At 50.8% G+C, this 20,788-nt stretch overlaps 1 protein-coding gene across 4 annotated transcripts in view; it reads left to right on the forward strand.

Annotated features, from left to right (window-relative positions):
• dyrk4 (dual-specificity tyrosine-(Y)-phosphorylation regulated kinase 4) overlaps positions 1-20,788 on the forward strand; it is a 143,924-nt gene that overhangs the window by 71,391 nt on the left and 51,745 nt on the right. For 3 of the 4 annotated variants that reach the window (XM_038811365.1, XM_038811367.1, XM_038811366.1), the window contains exon 6: positions 8,863-9,003. The exons of the other annotated variant lie outside the window; for it this stretch is intronic. In XM_038811365.1, coding sequence (XP_038667293.1) covers positions 8,863-9,003 — 141 coding nt within the window. The remainder of the gene's footprint in view (positions 1-8,862; positions 9,004-20,788) is intronic. 4 annotated transcript variants of the gene reach the window in all.

Below are 20,788 nucleotides of genomic sequence, written 5' to 3' on the forward strand. Positions count from 1 at the left end.
CGCGTCTCGGCCAGGGTCTGCACGCTTGTGGACCTGGAGCACAGGGAGTACACCAACTCCGTCTGGGAGTGTGCCACATCACGCTGCAACTGTGCCACCACCAGTTCCATGACCTTTGCTTGGTTCTCTGACTCATAGCCTATGTTTGCTGGATTGTTGTCTCCTTCACAGACCACCATGTGCAGTGGTGCAGCCTTTAATGACTTTAAAAGTTTCTTTTCTATAACTTTCTGCCTCCCCTTGCCCTCCAAGAGCTTTGGAGTTCTTCAACTGTGTCTTACAGAGTTCTGTAGTTTTGACACCACTTTTACAGGTCTCACATTTAATCTTTAAAGTTGAATTTTCAGCATTTTGGGTTTATCACTGCTGCCATAACATTGTGTTTTGGTTAGTTTAGCTGAGGAATGATTGCTGAGACATTGGCATGTCCAAATAGTAACTGGTTTATTATATATACCAAAACTTTGTACAAATACTCATGACTAGGTGTTACACAGCTGAAGCCCTGCACATTCTCCTTCTCGACCTTTAGTCATGCGTTTGCTTACATTATCATCATGTGAGGCAATATCTATACAGTCCCACACGATAACCCTTACAAATCCTAATATTCCAGTAACTTTGCAACCTCTCAATTCTATCCTCTAAAAATGAAATCAGGGGCCTCGGAGAATCGCCCGGGGCCGGCGTCAATCCCGCCCCCGCCGTGTCCCGAATTCTCCGCCCCCCCCCCGAGATTCGGAGGGGGTGGGAATCGTGCGGTCGGCGGGCCCCCCGCTGCGATTCTCCGGCCCGCAATGGGCCGGAGAATCACCGCTGACAGGCCTCTCCCACCGGTGTGGTTTAAACCACCTACCTGACCGGTGGGATTGGCCGTGCGGGCAGGCTCCGGGGTCCTGGGGGGGGCGCAGGGCGATCTGACCCCAGGGGGGTGCCCCCACGGTAGCCTGGCCCGCGATCAGGGCCCACCGATCAGCGGGTGGGCCTGTGCCTGGGGCACTCTTTTTCTTCCACCTCCGCCATGGCCTTCACCATGGCGGAGGCGGAAGAGACCCCCTCCCCTGCGCATGCGCCGGTATGACGTCAGCATCCGCTGACTCTCTGGCGCATACACGGACGTACACCGGCCGGCGAAGTCTTTCGGCCCCGGCATGGCGTCAAAGGCCGCTCACGCGAACCGGCGGAGTGGAACCCACTCTGGCGCGGGCCTAGCCCCTCAATGTGAGGGCGGAGAATTCCGCACCTCTGGGGCGGCCCGACACCGGAGTGGTTCACGCCACTCCGGCACGCCGGGTCCCCCCGCCCCGTCGGGTAGGGGAGAATCCCGGCCCAGTTCTTTGTTTGCTTTCCTTAAGGCCTTGCTAACCTGTGGTGAAACCTTTAGTGATTAATTTATTTGTACTCTGACATGTCTTTGTTCCTTTACCCCACCTAGACTTACACATTCACCCAGCTTGGTATCTTCCACTAATTTAAAGATTATGTTTTTGATTCCTGAACAACTGTAGTTCCATCGGTGATCCTTGTGAAACAACACTTCCCAACCTCTGTCACGCTGAATAACCACCCTTTATTCCCACTCACTGCATTCTGTCTTAAAGCCAGCTAGCAAACCATCTGCTGCTTGTGCCCTGAATCCACATTCTCTGACCTTATTCATTACTTCATTGTGGGGCACCTTATCAAAGGCTTTCTGAAACTCCAGATAAACCATATCTACTACATTACCATTTTCTATTCTCTGTCACCTCTTCAAAAAATGCAATACGTTTAGTCAAGCAAGATTTTCCCTTTTGAATTCCATGCTGAATATTCATTATTAAGTTTCTCATTTCTGGATGTTGTATCTAATATGGTTACATGTATGATCTTTCATTTCCTTTCTATGGCATTCTATAATATAATGGTATTAAATCAGTTCAAGTTTATACACTAAGAATATCATAGAGACACAGCCGCTGCCACATCAAACCCAAGCCTTTTACTTGTGCACCCCTCCTCTTTTATATTCAAAACAGGGAAAATACTTGAAATACTCACCAGATCAGGCAGCATCTGTGGAGAGGTTAGGGTAGGCTTAACTTTATAGGTCGATTACCTTTCTTTGGGATAGTACTTTGGAGTTAGCACACTGCTGGTATTGCTCCTGTGCTAGGATTAGATTGCTGGTCATACTATACTATACTTTGGGCAGCACAGTAGCACAAGTGGATAGCACTGTGGCTTCACAGCGCCAAAATCCCAGGTTCGATTCGCCACTGGTTCACTGTCTGTGCGGAGTCTGCACGTTATCCCCGTGTCTGCGTGGGTTTCCTCCGTGTGCTCCGGCTTCCTCCCACAGTCCAAAGATGTGCAGGTTAGGTGGATTAGCCATGCTGAATTGCCCATAGTGACCAATAAAAAGGGTTAGGAGGCATTATTGGGTTACGGGGATAAGGTGGAAGTGAGGGCTTAAGTGGGTCGATGCAGACTCGATGGGCCGAATGGCCTCCTTCTGCACTGTATGTTCTATGTTCAAACATTCTGCAGCTGTCGTTGGATTAGGATCAGGTAGCTGGTGTGATCTGGATGCATCTAGTTGTGTCGCTGCCCAGTGTAAACAGTTTGCTGTTGTTGCTGGGTTCTGACAGCAGATGTTGCTGGGCTGGGATTAATCTGCTCACCTTCTGGGCCAGTATCAGGTTTCTACTGGCACGCCAGGTCATTATCAAGTTGCTGGAGTTACTGTGATAGGTTCCGAATTGTTGCTCGTCCACTGGCAGGCTGTTGGTGTTGCCAGACCAAGATATGATTGCAGGTGTTCCTGGGTTTAGGTCAGATGGATTGTATTGTAGGATGGAGCCAGTTAATACAAGGCTGCTATCAGCATGCTGGTAATGCTGGCCTTGAATTAGTCAAACTTTTTTATTCATTCAGAGGATTGTGACATCATCACAATATATCCAGGCAACCCACAACAATGATTAATGGCGATGAGTGTGAGGTGACTCCATCCTTTGTACAGGTCGCTTTCATCCCATCATAGGACCTCAGAATTTAATTTTGGACTCTCACTTCATCTTCTCCTTCCCGTCTGTTTATGACCAGAGCTCCGAATTGTCTTGCTGTTTGCCATGTCCATGACTCCTGTTTCTGTCTGTCCATTCATATGTGAATTCTGACTGTTGTTTTAACCTGATCCTATCACTATTCTGTTTCCGACTGTCTTGCTGCTATCCCAGGCTTGAATCCCACTTGAATTAGCCCACAGATAACTTATATTCCTTTGGTCCTTCTCCCTATGGCCTTTCATGGCACAGAATGTTATTTCCTTACCTCAGTTGCTCTGCCCTCCTTGCTCAACAGCCTGACAACCCAACATGCCTGTGGATGCTCATTTCACAAACCTCCTTTCCCTGCTTCGTTATTTTGCCTTTCCCCCCTCCTTTTGAAAAAATGAAGATGAAATGAAAATCGCTTATTGTCACGAGTAGGCTTCAATGAAGTTACTGTGAAAAGCCCCTAGTCACCACATTCCGGCGCCTGTCCAGGGAGGCTGGTATGGGAACTGTGTTTCCGTGTACTGCTTCCCCTCCTCCCTTCCCTCTCCACCTCTCCTTCCCTCGTCTTCCCCTTCATCCTCTCCCCCCCACACGTACCTACACTCCTCTACATGTTTTGCCATGGTTCTCTTTTGCATCTGTACTTCTCTATCTTACCCCTACTCCCACCTCTAATTTTGCTCCAGCTTCCCTTTGGCTTTTCCTAGCTGCTAATTCTGGAAGGTCGATAGTACCTTCTGGAACTGTTCCCGATTAAGAGAAAATACCTTCAAGCAAAAGAGATGAATGGAACAAAGTAAAAACTAAACTGCGAAAAGGAAGTTTTACATTGTAGCAAATGAGATACTGCCTTTCCGAACACTATTCACGACGCCCTATGCTGCTCTTTCTCATGCAGTGCTTTGTTTGGCCCTTGTTCCGCACTGTAACCAATCAATATTTGTTGATGCACCATTTGTCAATGTACTCTGTTGAATATTCTTTTGTCTACTATGTACGTACTGTGCAATGAGGTAATCAGGAAAGGTAAGTGGTAAGTCTAATTTTGCTGTTTTTCAGTTAAAAGTGCAATGTGTAGCTTAGTGTCCGATTGGCTGAAGCTGCCCCCACCCTAATTGCTGAGAGGCAGTTATCTGTCAGTCACCCGAGGCCTGTTTAGTCACACAAGGGTGTACATTGTATTCTTCTGATTGAAGCTTAAGTACTGTGAGTCACCCTGGATAGCTGTGGTCTGTGTAAAAGATAGACAGAAAGCGCACTCAATAAGCTTTGCGCAGGTAAAGGAGACACATCCAGAGTGGGAATTGGAACTTGGTAATTTGGTGCAGTGAGGTAATTTGGTGCAGAGTGGGAGGTGTTTTTTCCCTACCATTTTGTTTTCTTTCTTCTGGCTTGTAACTGTTAATCTGCAGGGAGAGAATCAGAGCACATCCTGGGAAGGTGATTTTTATTACCTTTTCAAATTGTGTGGCGGGGTGGAACGGAAGTGACATCATTGGCTGGTTGGGAATCTGTTAAATTTGAAAAAAAAAAATAATATTGCAAAATAAATCTAATTGATTCACTAGATAGTGGAGTAACTAAACCTGAGGGCAGTGATCGGTATTTAGCATTTAATTTTACAGTAAAAATCATCTAGCGACAGGGCCATATAGTTAATTGTAACTCAATCTAACAATAATTCAAGTGTTTATTTTAAATTAATTAATTAGTGCTTAAATGTCACTCAGCGGGTTGCAGTGCTCCAACTGTGAGATGTGGCAGATCTGTGACGCTTCCAGCGTTCCGGTCGACTACATCTGCAGCAAGTGTAACCAATGGCAGCTCCTCACAGACCGTTGGAGCAGCTATTGGATGCACTTAGGAGCATGCAGGTGGCGGAAAGTGTCATAGATAGGAGTTATAGAGACGTGTTCACCCAAGGTGCAGGCAGAGAGATGGGTGACCACCAGAAGGGGCAGGCAGTCAGTGCAGGAATCCCCTGTGGTTGTCCCCCTCTCGAACAGGTATACCGCTTTGGATACTGTTGGGGGGAATAGTCCATCAGGGGAAAACAGCAGCAGCCAGAGCAGTGGCACCACGGCTGGCTCTGATGTTCAGCAGGGAGAGTCAAAGCACAGAAGAGCAATAGTCATAGGGGACTCTATAGTGAAGGGCACAGATAGGCGCTTCTGTGGACGTGAAAGAGACTCCAGGATGGTATGTTGCCTCCCTGGTGCCAGGGTCCAGGATGTCTCAGAACGGGTAGTGGGCATCCTGAAGGGGGAGGGCAAACAGGCAGAGGTCGTTGTACATATTGGTACTAACGACATAGGCAGGAAGGGGCATGAGGTCCTGCAGCAGGTGTTCAGGGAGCTAGGCAGAAAGGTAAAAGACAGGACCTCTAGGGTTGTAATCTTGGGATTACTCCCGGTGCCACATGGCAGTGAGGCTAGAAATAGGAAGATAGAGCAGCTAAACACGTGGCTAAACAGCTGGTGTAGGACGGAGGGTTTCCGTTATCTGGACCACTGGGAGCTCTTCCGGGGCAGGTGTGACCTGTATAAGAAGGACGGGTTACATCTAAACTGGAGAGGCATAAATATCCTGGCCACGAGGTTTGCTAGTGTCACACTGGAGGGTTTAAACTAGTATGGCAGGGGGGTGGGCACCGGAGCAATAGGTCAGAAGGTAAAAACATTGAGGGATAACTGGGGAATAGGACCAGTAAGGCTCTGAGGAAGAGCAGACAGGGAGATGTTGCTGAAAACAGCGGGTCTGGTGGCCTGAAGTGCATATGTTTTAATGCAAGAAGTATAACGGGTAAGGCAGATGAACTCAGAGCTTGGATTAGTACTTGGAACTATGATGTTGTTGCCATTACAGAGACCTGGTTGAGGGAAGGACAGGATTGGCAGCTAAACGTTCCAGGATTTAGATATTTCAGATGGGATAGAGGGGGATATAAAAGGGGTGGCGGATTGCGCTACTGGTTGGGGAGAATATCACAGCTGTACTATGGGAGGACACCTCAGAGGGCAGCGAGGCTATATGGGTAGAGATCAGGAATAAGAAGGGTGCAGTCACAATGTTGGGGGTTTACTACAGGCCTCCAAACAGCCAGCGGGAAATAGAGGTGCAGATAGGTAGACAGATTTTGGAAAGGAGTAAAAGCAACAGGGTTGTTGTGATGGGAGACTTCAACTTCCCCAATATTGACAGGGACTCACTTAGTGCTAGGGGCTTGGACGGGGCAGAGTTTGTAAGGAGCATCCAGGAGGGCTTCTTAAAACAATATGTAGATAGTCCAACTAGGGAAGGGGTAGTACTGGACCTGGTATTGGGGAATGAGCCCGGCCAGGTGGTAGAAGTTTCAGTAGGGGAGCATTTCGGGAACAGTGACCACCATTCAGTAAGTTTTAAAGTGCTGGTGGACAAGGATAATAGTGGTCCTAGGGTGAATGTGCTCAATTGGGGGAAGGCTAATTATAACAATATTAGGCAGGAACTGAAGAACCTAGATTGGGGGTGGGGGCGGATGATTGAGGGTAAATCAATATCTGACATGTGGGAGGCTTTCAAATGTCAGTTGAAAGGAATTCAGAACCGGCATGTTCCTGTACGGAAGAAGGATAAATACAGCAAATTTCGGGAACCTTGGAGAACGAGAGATATTGTCGGCCCCGTCAAAAGAAAAAGGAGACATTTGTCAGGGCTAGAAGGCTGGGAACAAACGAAGCCTGTGTGGAATATAAGGAAAATAGGAAGTAATTTAAGCAAGGAGTCAGGCAGGCTAAAAGGGGTCACGAAAAGTCATTGGCAAATAGGGTTAAGGAAAATCCCAAGGCTTTTTACACGTACATAAAAAGCAAGATGGTAGCAAGGGAAAGGTTTGGCCCACTGAAGGATAGGCAAGGGAATTTATGTGTGGAGCCAGAGGAAATGGGCAAGGTACTAAATGAATACTTTGCATCAGTATTCACCAAAGAGAACGAATTGGTGGATGTTGAGTCTGGAGAAGGGTGTGTAGATAGCCTGGGTCACATTGAGATCAAAAAAGATGAGGTGTTGGGCGTCTTGAAAAATATTAAAGTAGATAAGTCCCCAGGGCCTGATGGGATCTACGCCAGAATACTGGAGGAGGCTAGAGAGGAAATTGCTGAGTCCTTGACAGAAATCTTTTGATCCTCACTGTTTTCAGGTGATGTCCTGGAGGACTGGAGAATAGCCAATGTTGTTCCTTTGTTTAAGAAGCCTTACGTCAGTGGGAGGGAAATTACTGGAGAGAATTCTTCGAGACAGGATCTACTCCCATTTGGAAGCAAATGGACGTATTAGCGAGAGTCAGCACGGTTTTGTGAAGGGAAGGTCATGTCTCACTAACTTGATAAAGTTTTTCGAAGAGATCACAAAGGTGATTGATGCAGGTGGGGCAGTGGATGTTGTCTATATGGACTTCAGTAAGGCCTTTGACAAGGTCCCTCATGGCAGACTGGCACAAAAGGTAAAGTCACACGGGATCGGGGTGAGCTGGCAAGCTGGATACAGAACTGGCTCAGTCATAGAAGGCAGAGAGTAGCAATGGAAGGGTGCTTTTCTGATTGGAGGGCTGTGACTAGTGGTGTTCCGCAGGGATCAGTGCTGGGACCTTTGCTGTTCGTAGTATATATAAATGATTTGGAGGAAAATGTAACTGATCTGAGTATTAAGTTTGCAGACAACACAAAGGTTGGTGGAATTGAGGATAGCGATGAGGATTGTCAGAGGATACAGCAGGATTTAGATCGTTTGGAGACTTGGGCGGAGAGATGGAGAGATGGCAGATGGAGTTTAATCCGGGCAAATGTGAGGTAATGCACTTTGGAAGGTCCAATGTAGGTGGGGAATATACAGTGAATGGTAGAACCCTCAAGAGTATTGACACTCAGCGAGATCTAGGTGTACAGATCCACAGGTCACTGAAAGGGGCAACACAGGTGGAGAAGGTAGTCAAGAAGGCATAGGGCATGCTTGCCTTCATTGGCCGGGGCATTGAGTATAGAAATTGGCAAGTCATGTTGCAGCTGTGTGGAACCTTAGTTAGGTCACACTTGGAGTATAGTGTTCAATTCTGGTCGCCATACTACCAGAAGAATATGGATGCTTTAGAAAGGGTGCAGAAGAGATTTACCAGGATGTTGCCTGGTATGGAGGACATTAGCTATGAGGAACGGCTGAATGAACTCTTTGTTCTCACTGGAACAGCGGAGGTTGAGGGGCGACCTGATAGAGGTCTACAAAATTATGAGGGGCATAGACAGAGTGGATAGTCAGAGGCTTTTTCCCAGGGTAGAGGTGTCAGTTACTAGGGGGCATAGGTTTCAGGTGCGAGGGGCAAGGTTTAGAGGAGATGTACGAGGCAAGTTTTTTACACAGAGGGTAGTGGATGCCTGGAACTCGCTGCCGGAGGAGGTGGTAGAAGCAGGGACGATAGTGACATTTAAGGGGCATCTTGACAAATACATGAATAGGATAGGAATAGAAGGATACGGACCCAGGAAGTGTGGAAGATTTTAGTTTAGATGGGCAGCATGGTCGGCACAGGCTTGGAGGGCCGAAGGGCCTGTTCCTGTGCTGTACTTTTCTTTGTTCTTTGTGTACGTTCCCTTGACTGCAGAAAAATACTTTTCATTGTACTTCAGTACATGTGACAATAAATATCAATCAATCAAATTGTAAATTAAATTATAACATTGTGGATAAAATTTTAACTATCTAAATCTCAAAGGAACTTATCGATGACCATTGGTCATTAAAGCACAGAACTACAAACCGCTGCATACATGTTTATATTTTATAATAGGTTTCAGCACCAAGCTTTTGTGGAACTGAAGATTTTAGATATCCTGCAAAAGAAGGACAAAGATGGCAGTAACAATGTTATTCACATGAAAGAATATTTTTTCTTCAGAAACCATCTATATATTTCCTTTGAACTTTTAGGGTAAGTTACTTTGTCACGGGGCATTCAATCTCCAATACTGCCGATGATCTAGCTAAACAAGTACAAAAGCTAACTTACCAAATGAAACAGGCTGATACAAACACTCACTATTCCGTTTCTATTCAGTGATGGAACGCCCTAGTTAATGCCTCAGTTGGCCAGGTGTCTATATCACTCCTATTTACTCAGCCGAGGCTTTAGTTACAAACTGAATTATTACTCTCAGTAAATATCTGGTAGGCCTTAACTCTTTGAGAGTAAAACTCAGCAAGATTGAGAGTGAGGAAAAGTAAGAAAACAAATATTTGCATAGATCATGGCTAATCTGTAGAATGTTTTTAACATAAATCAATATTCAAGCAAAGCTCATGGTTCTTTTAAAAGGGAATAGGTATGTTTCTTTAAAAAAGAGACCCATGAGCAGAACCTGTACTGAATAGCACTGATGGGGTAATTTACAGGGTTTGGATGGACAGGCACTTCAATTGGGCCTGTTCCAAAGAACCCTTCTGGGCTGATTTTAAAAAAAGAAATGAAAGTAGACTTACCGTAGAAGCATTTTTTCCTCATCGGTTTGAGGTCTCAAGAGAACATGCACAAGCTCCGAGCCTGGAACCTCCCACACACCATACAGGAACAGGTGGGATTGGGTCCAGGTGGGGAGGTTAAATAGACAAAAGCTGGAAGCATGTTTGAAAACCAGCTCCAGACTACCAACTTTCAGCTTTTACTCAGGCAGAACAAGAGGCAGGTCTTTTATATATAGCCTTGGATTTACAGGTTTAACAGGCCGTCTGGGTCGCCAAGCCTTGGAGAACCTGATAAATATAGTAAAGTGAGGACAGTCTCTAGGGCCATTCCTTGTGGGCCAGGTGGAGCATGGGTTTTTCCTCCCGCTGCTCCTCACCCCTCCATTCAAACCCAGTCTGTTGGGATTGGATGCCCGGTGCCCCCACCCACCCAAGAATGGCATTTCAATTCCCAGGGTTGCAGGTCAGACATACCTGGTCCTGCAGCCTCTTCTCCAGAGCTCCCCACCGAAATGGAAGCCAAGTTCATCAGTCAGGCTGACCTCCGGTTAGGAAAAGCAACATAAGAAACTCTATGGTGTCAGGAAAATCCAGACTGGCAAATTTCCCGTGCACTCCCAGACCCACGCCCCCCGGGAATAGCTGGAAAACTCAGGCCATTGTCTCCTAAATGTCACAACTAGCCTGACTCCAAATACTATCTCAGGCAAAATAATCCATACCCCCAAAAATCTTTTCCATGAAAAGATTAGTTTATTATCTCCATTTATGTTTCACATGCAAATCTCAAGGCTCTGTTTCATATACCAGTTCACATTTATTTATGTTGAACTGTACTGGGGGAATTTATTCCTCTTTGCACTGTTTTCAGTATAAAGTAAGCCCGATCCTGATAGAGATGACAACCCTCCCCACTTGAATTGTTGAATAAAGATGGTGACTGGAGCAGGAATGTGTCACAGTCGTTACTAATATACTATTTTATATATTCTGATAATTAGAGGCTTGTTGACAACTTTGGAATTCCCAATCGGTATGGTGTCTCTGAAATACAGGGCTGAATTTTACCGCCTTTCCCGCCAGTGGGATGTTCCGGTACCACCAATGGCAACCCCTTTTGGCGCTTTCCCAGTGGCAGAGGGTGCAAGCCACGCAAAACGCTTTGGACATTGACAGGACTGGAAGACCCTGCCGGTGCCCAGCGATGAGCCACCTCGGCAGCTGGAAAACACGCTGAAGGAGGGCCTGAAAATCCCACCCACATTCTGTTGTCCAAAGGAACTGTCATTGACATTTTAACATTTTAAAGAGAACTTATAAGGATAAAATAAAATAGGGCCACCTTGAAAATGGAGATAAGGAGAAGTTTAGTTAAACTTATGAACCATTCTAATAAAGTAAAGTTGCCATAATCCCAGATGACCATAGGCTGCTTTTCCCTTTGAGAGGGAGAGCTGACAGGTGGTGATTTAACCTGATTTTCACCACATCTCAGGTGAGGGGCAAGGTTGAGAAGGCAGGACCTTCATGAATAACTTCAGTGGGGGAATTGAACTCGCGCTGCTGGCCTTGCTGTGCATCATGGACCAGCTCTCCAGCCAACTGGGCTAACCGGCCCCCAAGTATTCTAATAGGACATTAAAACAAAAACAATGTGCATTGATGCTCAAATGTCACATACTTCTGTGTAGGTTTCATGGTTAGCCACTAGACTTCGACATCAATAATTGGCATTGACGTATATTTTCAGTAAAATTCAGTCATCCATTTTCTCTCCACACTCTGTCATTTTCTACCAACATCCACACCACATTTTCTAATAAAACTGTTGACATTTTATATTAATTTCACTTTGCATTTTCCTGTTTGTATTATGTATTTGATGACCAATAGTGCATGAACAGGACATCATTCATCAGGACAGGAAAACAGTGTAGTGTTTGGCAATGATATCCCAGTCTCTATAATATAAATACAAGATAAACAGTGTTAGAGACTCCCACTGGACCTGAAACTGAGACAGCCTAATCACTATATGACTATCACAGACCAAAGCAAAAGCAACATTATGAATCTTGCACCCAATAAGATTTCTGCAATTTTCATAGTACAATAAGGCAAATATGATCCATCTGCTAAGCAACAAATCTACTACTGTGCAAACCAATTTCCTAGGGCTGGATTCTCCATCGGCGTGATCCTTCGTTTCGTCGGCAGTGCACTCACACCCACGGATTTCCCGACGGCGTGGGGGTGCCCACTATGGGAAACCCCATTGGACAGCTCGCTGGACGGAGGATCCCGCTACCGGTAGGGGCCCGCTGCAGCAGAATCCCGCCCATAATGTTTAATTGTACCAAAACTGTTATAAACGAAGGACTGGATTTTCCATTTGGGAGACTACGGGCTATATTCCACGATTTTGTGGCTAAGTGCCCACGCCGGTGTGGGAACAGTGGCATTTTACAACACCAGAATCCACGCCAAACCCTCACCGATTCTGAGACCGGTGAGGGGCTAGCAGCGGGACCAGGTAATACCCCCGTCTCCTGCGCCAAAAACAGCTGGAGAATGGCTGGGTCCCTATCCGGGCATGTGCACGTCGATGACCTGCAGCGGTCGCGCCATACAACATGGCATCGGCCGTGCGTGGACCCGACCTGCCAGATAGTGCCCCCCTGAACTCCCCCTCACCACCCCATACCTGTACCTGTCCCCCCAGTCCCCGCCGCAGCCCCATCGGCCAGCGGCATGGCTTCCCCCCCCCCCGCCCCCTGACTGTGGTGGCGCTGGTCACAGACCGCAGTCGCCAAGCGAGGTTGACTAAAATTCAGAGCACAAGTGATCCACGCCATTGTGAATTTGGCCCATCGGGGGAGGGCCTTCAGGTCCTGAGGCCATCCCAACGGCATGCGGCGTTCTCCCCAATTACTCCATTTTGGAGGGGTCGGAGCATCCGAAAACAGGCACTGACCTCGATTTCAGCGTCAAAAGGGATTCTCCACATGATCGCCAATTGCAATATCGGCATCAGGAAATGGAGAATCCTGCCCTATGTTCTCCCGCTAGAGCTGAATTGCATCAGTTTTACGATCCCCTTGCATGGCGAAGAATACAAGTGGTTCTCAGGGAATCCCGCTATCGGGCCACCATTTTGAGCGGGTGGCCCAATAGTGAGGTCTCCTTGGCCCGCCACCCCTGTCCTTCCAGTACAGCCCCCCCCCCCAGCGACCCCTGTACTAGGGTGATCCCATCGGGACCTGTATTGGGGACCCCTGCAATAGTGGGACCCCCTATAGGGACCCTGCCTGAAGAAACTCCACAGACATCCCTCCACACACAGAACCCCCCCCCCCCCCCCCCCAGAAAAATGACCCCTGTCTGCAGGCTAGAGAGAGTCCTGCAGGAGCAGCAGAAGCATTATACCAGTAATACTTACCTTGCAGCTCCACATGTCCATTCCTTAAGGAGAGCAGCTGTGCCTGCGTTTGGTTCCCACAGATTCACTATCTGCAAGCCATTCATAGCTTCCATAGTCTGTGACTGACAGCTCGTAAATACCATCTGCAGCTTTGATCCATTCATATTCTTTCAAGCTTCAGTGGTGAAACCCCAATGTTTGTAAAGATTGACCACATCAAAGAGATGCAAGTGCAGTGATATCACACGCTTGAGTGATTGGAGTGCACTCAGTGCACTGACCAGAGAATCACAGGAGGGCGGAGCATAGGGCACCAGGCCCGCTAAATAGATGCAAATAGATAATTACAACCCGTTTGCATTTATTCACATGCTCCAGCTGGCGTGCGGCATGGAACTCGTTCACTCCGTCGGGGGGGGGGGGGGGTCACAGCATTGCATGGACGCTGACCCCAATTTTGCCCCAACACCCATTTCTCCATCCCATCAGGGAATACATTCCGGGTATCCCAGGAAGGAGAATCCAACCCAAAATGTATGAGTAGCAATGTCTCCATCGAACTAAACTGAAATCCTGCTCAACCAAGCAATAATGTAGTTATTTGTTTTAATATTACTGTGAATTAATCCATAATAGACATCAGTTGGTAATGATTTTGTCTCTGAGTCAGAAGGTGTATGAATTCAAGCTACACTCAAAGCTGTGAGCAAATAATCCGGACAACACTGGGGGAAGGCTTTGCTTTTGGCGGCGTCAATCTGTAAAAGATATTTAAACTGACTTATCAGAATGATATAAAATATGCAATGGAACTATTTGAAAAAAAGAGCAGTGAGTTCTCCTCCAATTCAATTTTTATCTTTACCACCTACAGGTGATGATTTGATGGCAACAACCAGTTGTAGAGCCTTCCAGATTGTCATTCCCTTGAATTCAAGGTGGTTGTTTTTGAGGTGGTAGGGACAGCATTGGATGGAGGGATTCAGGGATTGAAGGATGCTATGGGAAATTCACCCCACCAGATTCGAAGCTAAGCAGCGAAGGTGGAGATTTACCCCAGCATCTTGGCCATCATAATTTATTTATATAATTCTTTGAGAGGCTTCTCAAAGATGTGATGAGGCACTGTGTAAATATGGTTGCCCTATTGCATGGCCATTTGTTACAGGGGGACGTGGGAGCATCCGCACAGGGATTCACTCCCAGAGTTTCTCAGTTGCATTTTGCACCATTCTAGAGCACTTTATCATTACTCAGGTATCTTAAGATAAGTTAGAGTGGGTCTGAGCCTTTTGACAAAATGATGCTGACAAGAAGAAAAGTTTAACAGTAAATGTGAGAACGTGCACTCTGTTGCATTTGCTAACTAATATGATGTAAAAGGACCGTCCCTGGAGAGAAGTGCAAGCCAAGCATTAGATTATGGGAACTCTGAAAGACACACAAAGGAAAAGAACGATATAGCAGCTGTCTCAAGCCTGGTAGCACGTGCGCAGTTTGCAGTAAGATCTCCATAATTTATCTTATCTTTCAGCAGTTACACTACTGAAATTAAATAGCAGTGCCTTGTGATTGGCTGCATGATTTATGTCACCGATTTTTTAAATATTTGACCCCTAAAGGCTATTTGAAAATGTTCCCACAGAAAATGGGATTCAACACGAGTTCAGAAATACACGTACAAACATTTTTTTGCTGGGTAGGAAATTTTTAGTGCTTGATTTGCTCAGGAGCGACTTTTGTGTTCATTACCTGAATTTTCAAATAAGCTTCATTTGGAAAACTATGCACTGCTAATTACATCCTCATTTTAATAAACAACTAAAATATACCAGTTCCATGCTTATTTTGTTCCTAAGATGTTTTTTAAATGACAAAATAAAAATGTCTGTTTTCCAATTATATGTTCCCGCCCAATGGAAGTACCTATTAGGAAATCACGCATGTCCAACCCACGGTTTTACATCCGTAATTAACTTAACATCATGGTTCTGCACATATGTTTTCAGAAATGAGGCTCTGTGCAGGGAGCACACATTTGGAAAATCTATTTTATTGTTTCAAAATGAGACAAGTTGACCCATGAAAGTGCAAAGCTCTAAACACACAATCAGCTTTGTGGCTCCTGTTCTTATGGGGGCTCAGGGAACCATTGCAGAGTGTTAATTGAGATAAAAACAGAAAAATGCTGGAAATGCTCAACAAGGTCCGGCAGCGTCTGCGGAGAGAGTAATAGAGCTGACATTTTAGATCTGTGACCTTTCATCAGAACTGGGAAAAAAGTTAGAAATGTAATAGGGTACCTATTGTGAAAATAGTGAAAATTGGGTTAGGATGGGAAGAAAAAGGGAAGGTCTGTGATAGGCTGCAGCACAGGAAAGATTAAATGGCCAAAGTTTTCAAGAGATAAGGCAAAACGGAGTGGTACCGGACAAGCAAAGAATGATGGGCGCGATTCTCCGGGCTCACGACGGTTCGGAGAATAGCGGGCGTCGGAAATTTTTACGGCGACGCTGTTCCGACGCCCTCCCGCTATTCTCCGAACCCCGCAAATTGTCGGAGTCGCGTTTCCCGACAGACGCCTCCTTCCCGCCCCTGACACGACCAGAATCGCCACTGAGAGCCCCCCCGCTATTCACCGGCCGGATGGGCCGAAGTCCCGACGTCATGGCGCCCTGTTTGCACGTCGTGAAACACACCTGCTTTTTAAATTCGTCAACCAGTCGGCCTGGCTGACGACAGCTTGGAGGAGGTCAGGGCACCACTCTGCGCACCGCTCAGCGCACCGCTCAGCCCACCGTTCAGCGCACCGCTTGAGTCTGGCCACAACGGGGAAGGCATCCCTGGGAACGGGAGGGGGTCCAGAACGGGGGCAGTGGGGGGGAGACGGGGGAGGCAGTGGGGGAGACGTAGGGGGCAGTGGGGGAGACGGGGGAGGCAGTGGGGGGGACGGAGGGGGCAGTGGGGGAGACGGAGGGGGCAGTGGGGGAGACGGAGGGGGCAGTGGGGGAGACGGAGGGGGCAGTAGGGGCGACGGAGGGGGCAGTGGGGGGGAGACGGGGGGGGCAGTGAGGGCGACGGGGGAGGCAGTGGGGGCGACGGGGGAGGCAGTGGGGGAGACGGAGGGGGCAGTGGGGGAGACGGGGGAGGCAGTGGTGGAGACGGAGGGGGCAGTGGGGGAGACGGAGGGGGCAGTGGGGGCGACGGGGGAGGCAGTGGGGGAGACGGAGGGGGCAGTGGGGGAGACGGAGGAGGCAGTGGGGGCGACGGGGGAGGCAGTGGGGGCGACGGGGGAGGCAGTGGGGGAGACGGAGGGGGCAGTGGGGGAGACGGGGGAGGCAGTGGGGGAGACGGAGGGGGCAGTGGGGGAGACGGAGGGGGCAGTGGGGGGGAGACGGGGGAGGCAGTGGGGGAGACGGGGGAGGCAGTGGGGGAGACGGGGAGGCAGTGGGGGAGACGGGGGAGGCAGTGGGGGAGACGGAGGGGGCAGTGGGGGCGACGGGGGAGGCAGTGGGGGAGACGGAGGGGGCAGTGGGGGAGACGGAGGGGGCAGTGGGGGGAGACGGGGGAGGCAGTGGGGGAGACGGGGGAGGCAGTGGGGGAGACGGGGGAGGCAGTGGGGGGGAGACGGGGGAGGCAGTGGGGGAGACGGGGGAGGCAGTGGGGGCGACGGGGGAGGCAGTGGGGGAGACGGGGGAGGCAGTGGGGGAGACGGAGGGGGCAGTGGGGGGCGACGGAGGGGGCAGTGGGGGGCGACGGAGGGGGGGGGGGTTAGGTAGAGAGTGAGCCGTCCAACCCCGTAACAAAATGTCTGCCACCATGCCATGGTGTGCAGGTGACGAGGACACGGCCGCTGGTTCCCCTGTGGCTTACGGCCACAGGCCACTGACGCACCCGTGAGGAGGCCATAGTTTACTGGCCGTTGGATGCAGAAAGTGACCTGGGGTTAGGCTGACCGCGTGTCAGCAGCGCGACCAGGCCACCGGGACACACTGGTATCCCGTGGCAGGCGGCTGCCGAGGTGTCGACTAACGTCCGTCTAACATGTCCCGTTTCTCTGCCTCCTACCACCCTTCTGTAGGTTAGCACGATGCATGGGAACAGAACGGCTATGTTCTGCGCAGTGGTTGGGGCCGCTCTACTGGATTTGGAGATGCAGCAGCATCCACACCCACAACCCGCAGTGGCTGCAGGGCCAGCTGCAGCAGCAGAGGGAAGGGCCGAGGAGTTGCCAGTCGTCGAGCAGCATGGGGGGGGGGGGGGGGGGAGGAGGAGGAGGAGGAGGAGGAGAAAGAGGAAGAGGAGAGAGTGAGGGTGCAGCCACGGCGTCAGAGGCGACGACCAAAGCCGAGGGTGTACCGTGTCCGGGTCTCTTTCCTAACAATGCCGGACATCATCTGCAGGAGGAGACTCCGGCTGAGTAGGCAGACGGTGATACATATCTGCGAACTCCTGTCGCACCTCGCCCCACGTGGAACGGGGGGAGGACACGCGATCCCGGTAGCCATCAAGGTGACGGTCGCTCTGAACTTCTATGCTACCGGCTCCTTCCAGTCTCCGAGCGGGGACGTCTCTGGGATCTCCCAGTCATCGGTGCACAGGTGCATCCGGGATGTGACCGACGCCCTCTATGCCATCGCCGATCGCTACATCACCTTTCCCGAGGACCGAGCAAGTCAAGGCTCACGAGCCCGTGGATCTGCCAGTGTGGCCGGGATACCGAGGGTTCAGGGGTCAATCGACTGTGTTCACGTCCCCATGCGCCCGCCTGCTGTGGACAAGGAAGTGTTCACAAACAGGAGGGGGACATACTCCATTAATGTCCAGGTGGTATGCGACCCCCACATGAGGTTCATGAACGTCTGTGCAAGGTTCCCAGGGAGTGTGCATGACTCCTACATACTAGCGCAGTCGTTCATCCCTGCGATGTTTGAGGGACGTCCCCCCCGGCTGAGGGGCTGGTTGCTAGGTGACAGGGGTTATCCGCTGAGGTCTTGGCTGATGACGCCTATACGGAGGCCTCAGACCAATGCGGAAACCCGATACAACGAGGCCCATGCAGCAACCAGGGGTGTGGTGGAGCGCTGCCTTGGCCTCCTGAAGATGAGATTCAGGTGCCTGGACCGCTCCGGAGGGGCCCTGCAGTACCAGGCCGACAGGGTCGCTCGCACTGTAGTGGTCTGCTGTGCGCTGCACAACATCGCGATGCAGAGGGGAGATGACCTGTTGCAGGAGGCGGAGGGAGAAGCTAGTGGCAGTGGTGCCAGCACAGAGGAGGAGGAGGAGGAGGAGGAGGAGGAGGAGGAGGACGCTGGCGGAGTGGCGGGCGCAGCACGCAGACACGACCCAGGTGCTGGTGATGTCCAGGAGGCGGCATGACGGACCCGGCAAGGACGGCGGGCACGCGACGCCATGGTGGCAGCACGGTTCACGCATCGCATGTGACGTCCCCGATGAACACCAAACCACCACCTGCATCGCTAGTCATGCATAGGGTCACCACACAACTGCCACCACCACAACCACCCCCCCCCCTCTCAGTGTACACTGCTCCACTTCGACATGACTCTTATCACTGGGTACAGACGGAATGGCACAACATTGATGGCTGTGTCAGCGGGTGTGATCAGTGCCATGTGGAATGATGACAGCCCACTCTGCGCAGAGCTGTGAGCTCAGAATCGTTAGAGAGAGTCTGACCCATGGCAATAGCTGAACCATCCACCTTGGTGGCCGCTGAGTTCGTCACTGACACTCCATCACGTGCCCGCGTGGGCTAGCTGTGGGAGGGGGGTAGGGGCAGGGACTGCACACCCGGCACCGAGGTTTCACCACCCGTCACCCCCAGCGACACTCGGTCACCATCACGATTCCTGTGGCTGTGGAACAATCACACGGTATTACAAGTAAGGTGGAACAGTGCGTTTAATATTAACAATTATTTACAGGTGCCCTAGCCCCTACAACTAAACTGTGCCCTTCACCCGTGCCAACTTACTCAGTGTCTATCTTAGTTGCCTTACGGGCCCTACCACTATGTCAAAGTGAATCCCCAGATGATACAGCAGGAGTGGAGGAGGATTGCTGCGAATCGCCCCCCTCGACTCGTTTCTCCTTGGCTATGCGTTTCCTGGGGCGACCCGGCCTTGATGGGCCAGGCTGCTCTACGGGCATCTCGGGTGACATTGTGCCACCCTGCTCTGCCTGCTGCCCACCCGATGCACCAGGGATGGGACGGGGGGAGGCCGAGAATTCCGGGACGTCCCGTGATGGAGTTAATGGGACGGGCCCCGAAACCTCCTCCTCCCTCGGGGAGCCCGGTGGCCCCCGGGCCTCACTTTGGGACAGAGGTGCGAGCGCGGAGGTTCCCCGTCGCACCACCGACACCTGCCGCTGCCAGTCCTGGAGGCCTGCAACGGTATCCACCAGAATCCGAAGGTTTGTAGACACGGAGTCCAGGGAGTTAGACATACCCGCCAGGGACTGTGCGATCTCAACCTGTGTGTGCACGCACCATCCAGCACATGTGTCAGGCGGTTGATGGTCTCCGCGACTGACAGCTGGGACTGTGCCAGCGACTGCTGGGACTGTGCCAGCGACTGCTGGAACTGTGCTATCGACTGCTGTGACTGTGCCATGGCGTGCTGCAACTGGCCAATGACCTGCTGAGACTCGGCCATGGCCCGCAGGGCGCCGGCAATGTCGGTTTGGCTCTGGCACATTGCTGCCTGTGAGAGGGCAACCCTGTCCAGGGCCGAGGATGACGCGTGCACATTAACCCCAACGTCTTGCATAACCTGACCCATTGCCTCCACCGCGGATGCCACCCATGCGGTGTCGGACTGGGTCTCTGCCATGAGCGGCACCACTCCCTGCTCTTGGACGCGGTTCGACTCCTCTAACAGCGTCTGCAGAGCCAGGAAGGCTGCCCTCCTCCCGCCATTGTTTCCCTGGGTTTCCTGAGGCATCGGCTGTGCGGGTGGGTTGAGAAACTCCAGGAACTCTGAAAACGTCTGGGAGCCAGCTGCATCCTGGGCCTGGTCTGGCCTCCGCGAGTCCGGGCCCTCTGTTGCTCCGACCTCCACCTGTTGTACCTGCTCAGCTGTGATGTGCCAACCAGACTGTGCCCCAGGAGACTCATCACTAAATAGGCCCGCCGGGGTGTGTATCTCGGGGATGATGGATGTGGTGGGAGAAAGCAGTGCCGCAAGCCCGACGCTCTCAATGCTTAGGGCCTCGTCCATGGTGTGGGGCTGCTCAGCGACAGGAGGGTTGTCCCTGGCCATTTCTGGTGGTGGTGGTGGACTTCGAACCCTCTGTGCGTCCTGGTCCGCAGATTGGGTTGGGGCGGATAGGGCTGCCCGCTGATCGGGCACCCTCTGTTGTGAGGCCCCGGGTGAGGTGGCGGCAGATTCCTGTCTCCGTCTGGAGGCAGACGGCCCTGGTCGTTCGGCATCACGTCCTAGGGAAGAGAATGAGACGGGTTATTTCGATTTGCTCGGCAGCCCGCTGGACGGTCCCAGTGGGCAGGGTGTGTGAAGGGACAGAGGATGGGGGAGGTGTCCCAGTGGGCAGGGTTTGTGAAGGGACAGAGGATGGGGGAGGTGTCCCAGTGGGCAGGGTTTGTGAAGGGACAGAGGATGGGGGAGGTGTCCCAGTGGGCAGGGTTTGTGAAGGGACAGAGGATGGGGGAGGTGTCCCAGTGGGCAGGGTTTGTGAAGGGACAGAGGATGGGGGAGGGGTGAGTGTTTGTCAGGGAGGGTTGTCTCACTTGCTGCAGTTCCGCCAACCTCGCATTGCGCGATATCGCGGGTGGCAGACCCCCCAACAAGGT

The sequence above is a fragment of the Scyliorhinus canicula genome, chromosome 11, assembly GCF_902713615.1.
Source record: "Scyliorhinus canicula chromosome 11, sScyCan1.1, whole genome shotgun sequence".
In the NCBI taxonomy this organism is placed as follows: domain Eukaryota; kingdom Metazoa; phylum Chordata; class Chondrichthyes; order Carcharhiniformes; family Scyliorhinidae; genus Scyliorhinus; species Scyliorhinus canicula.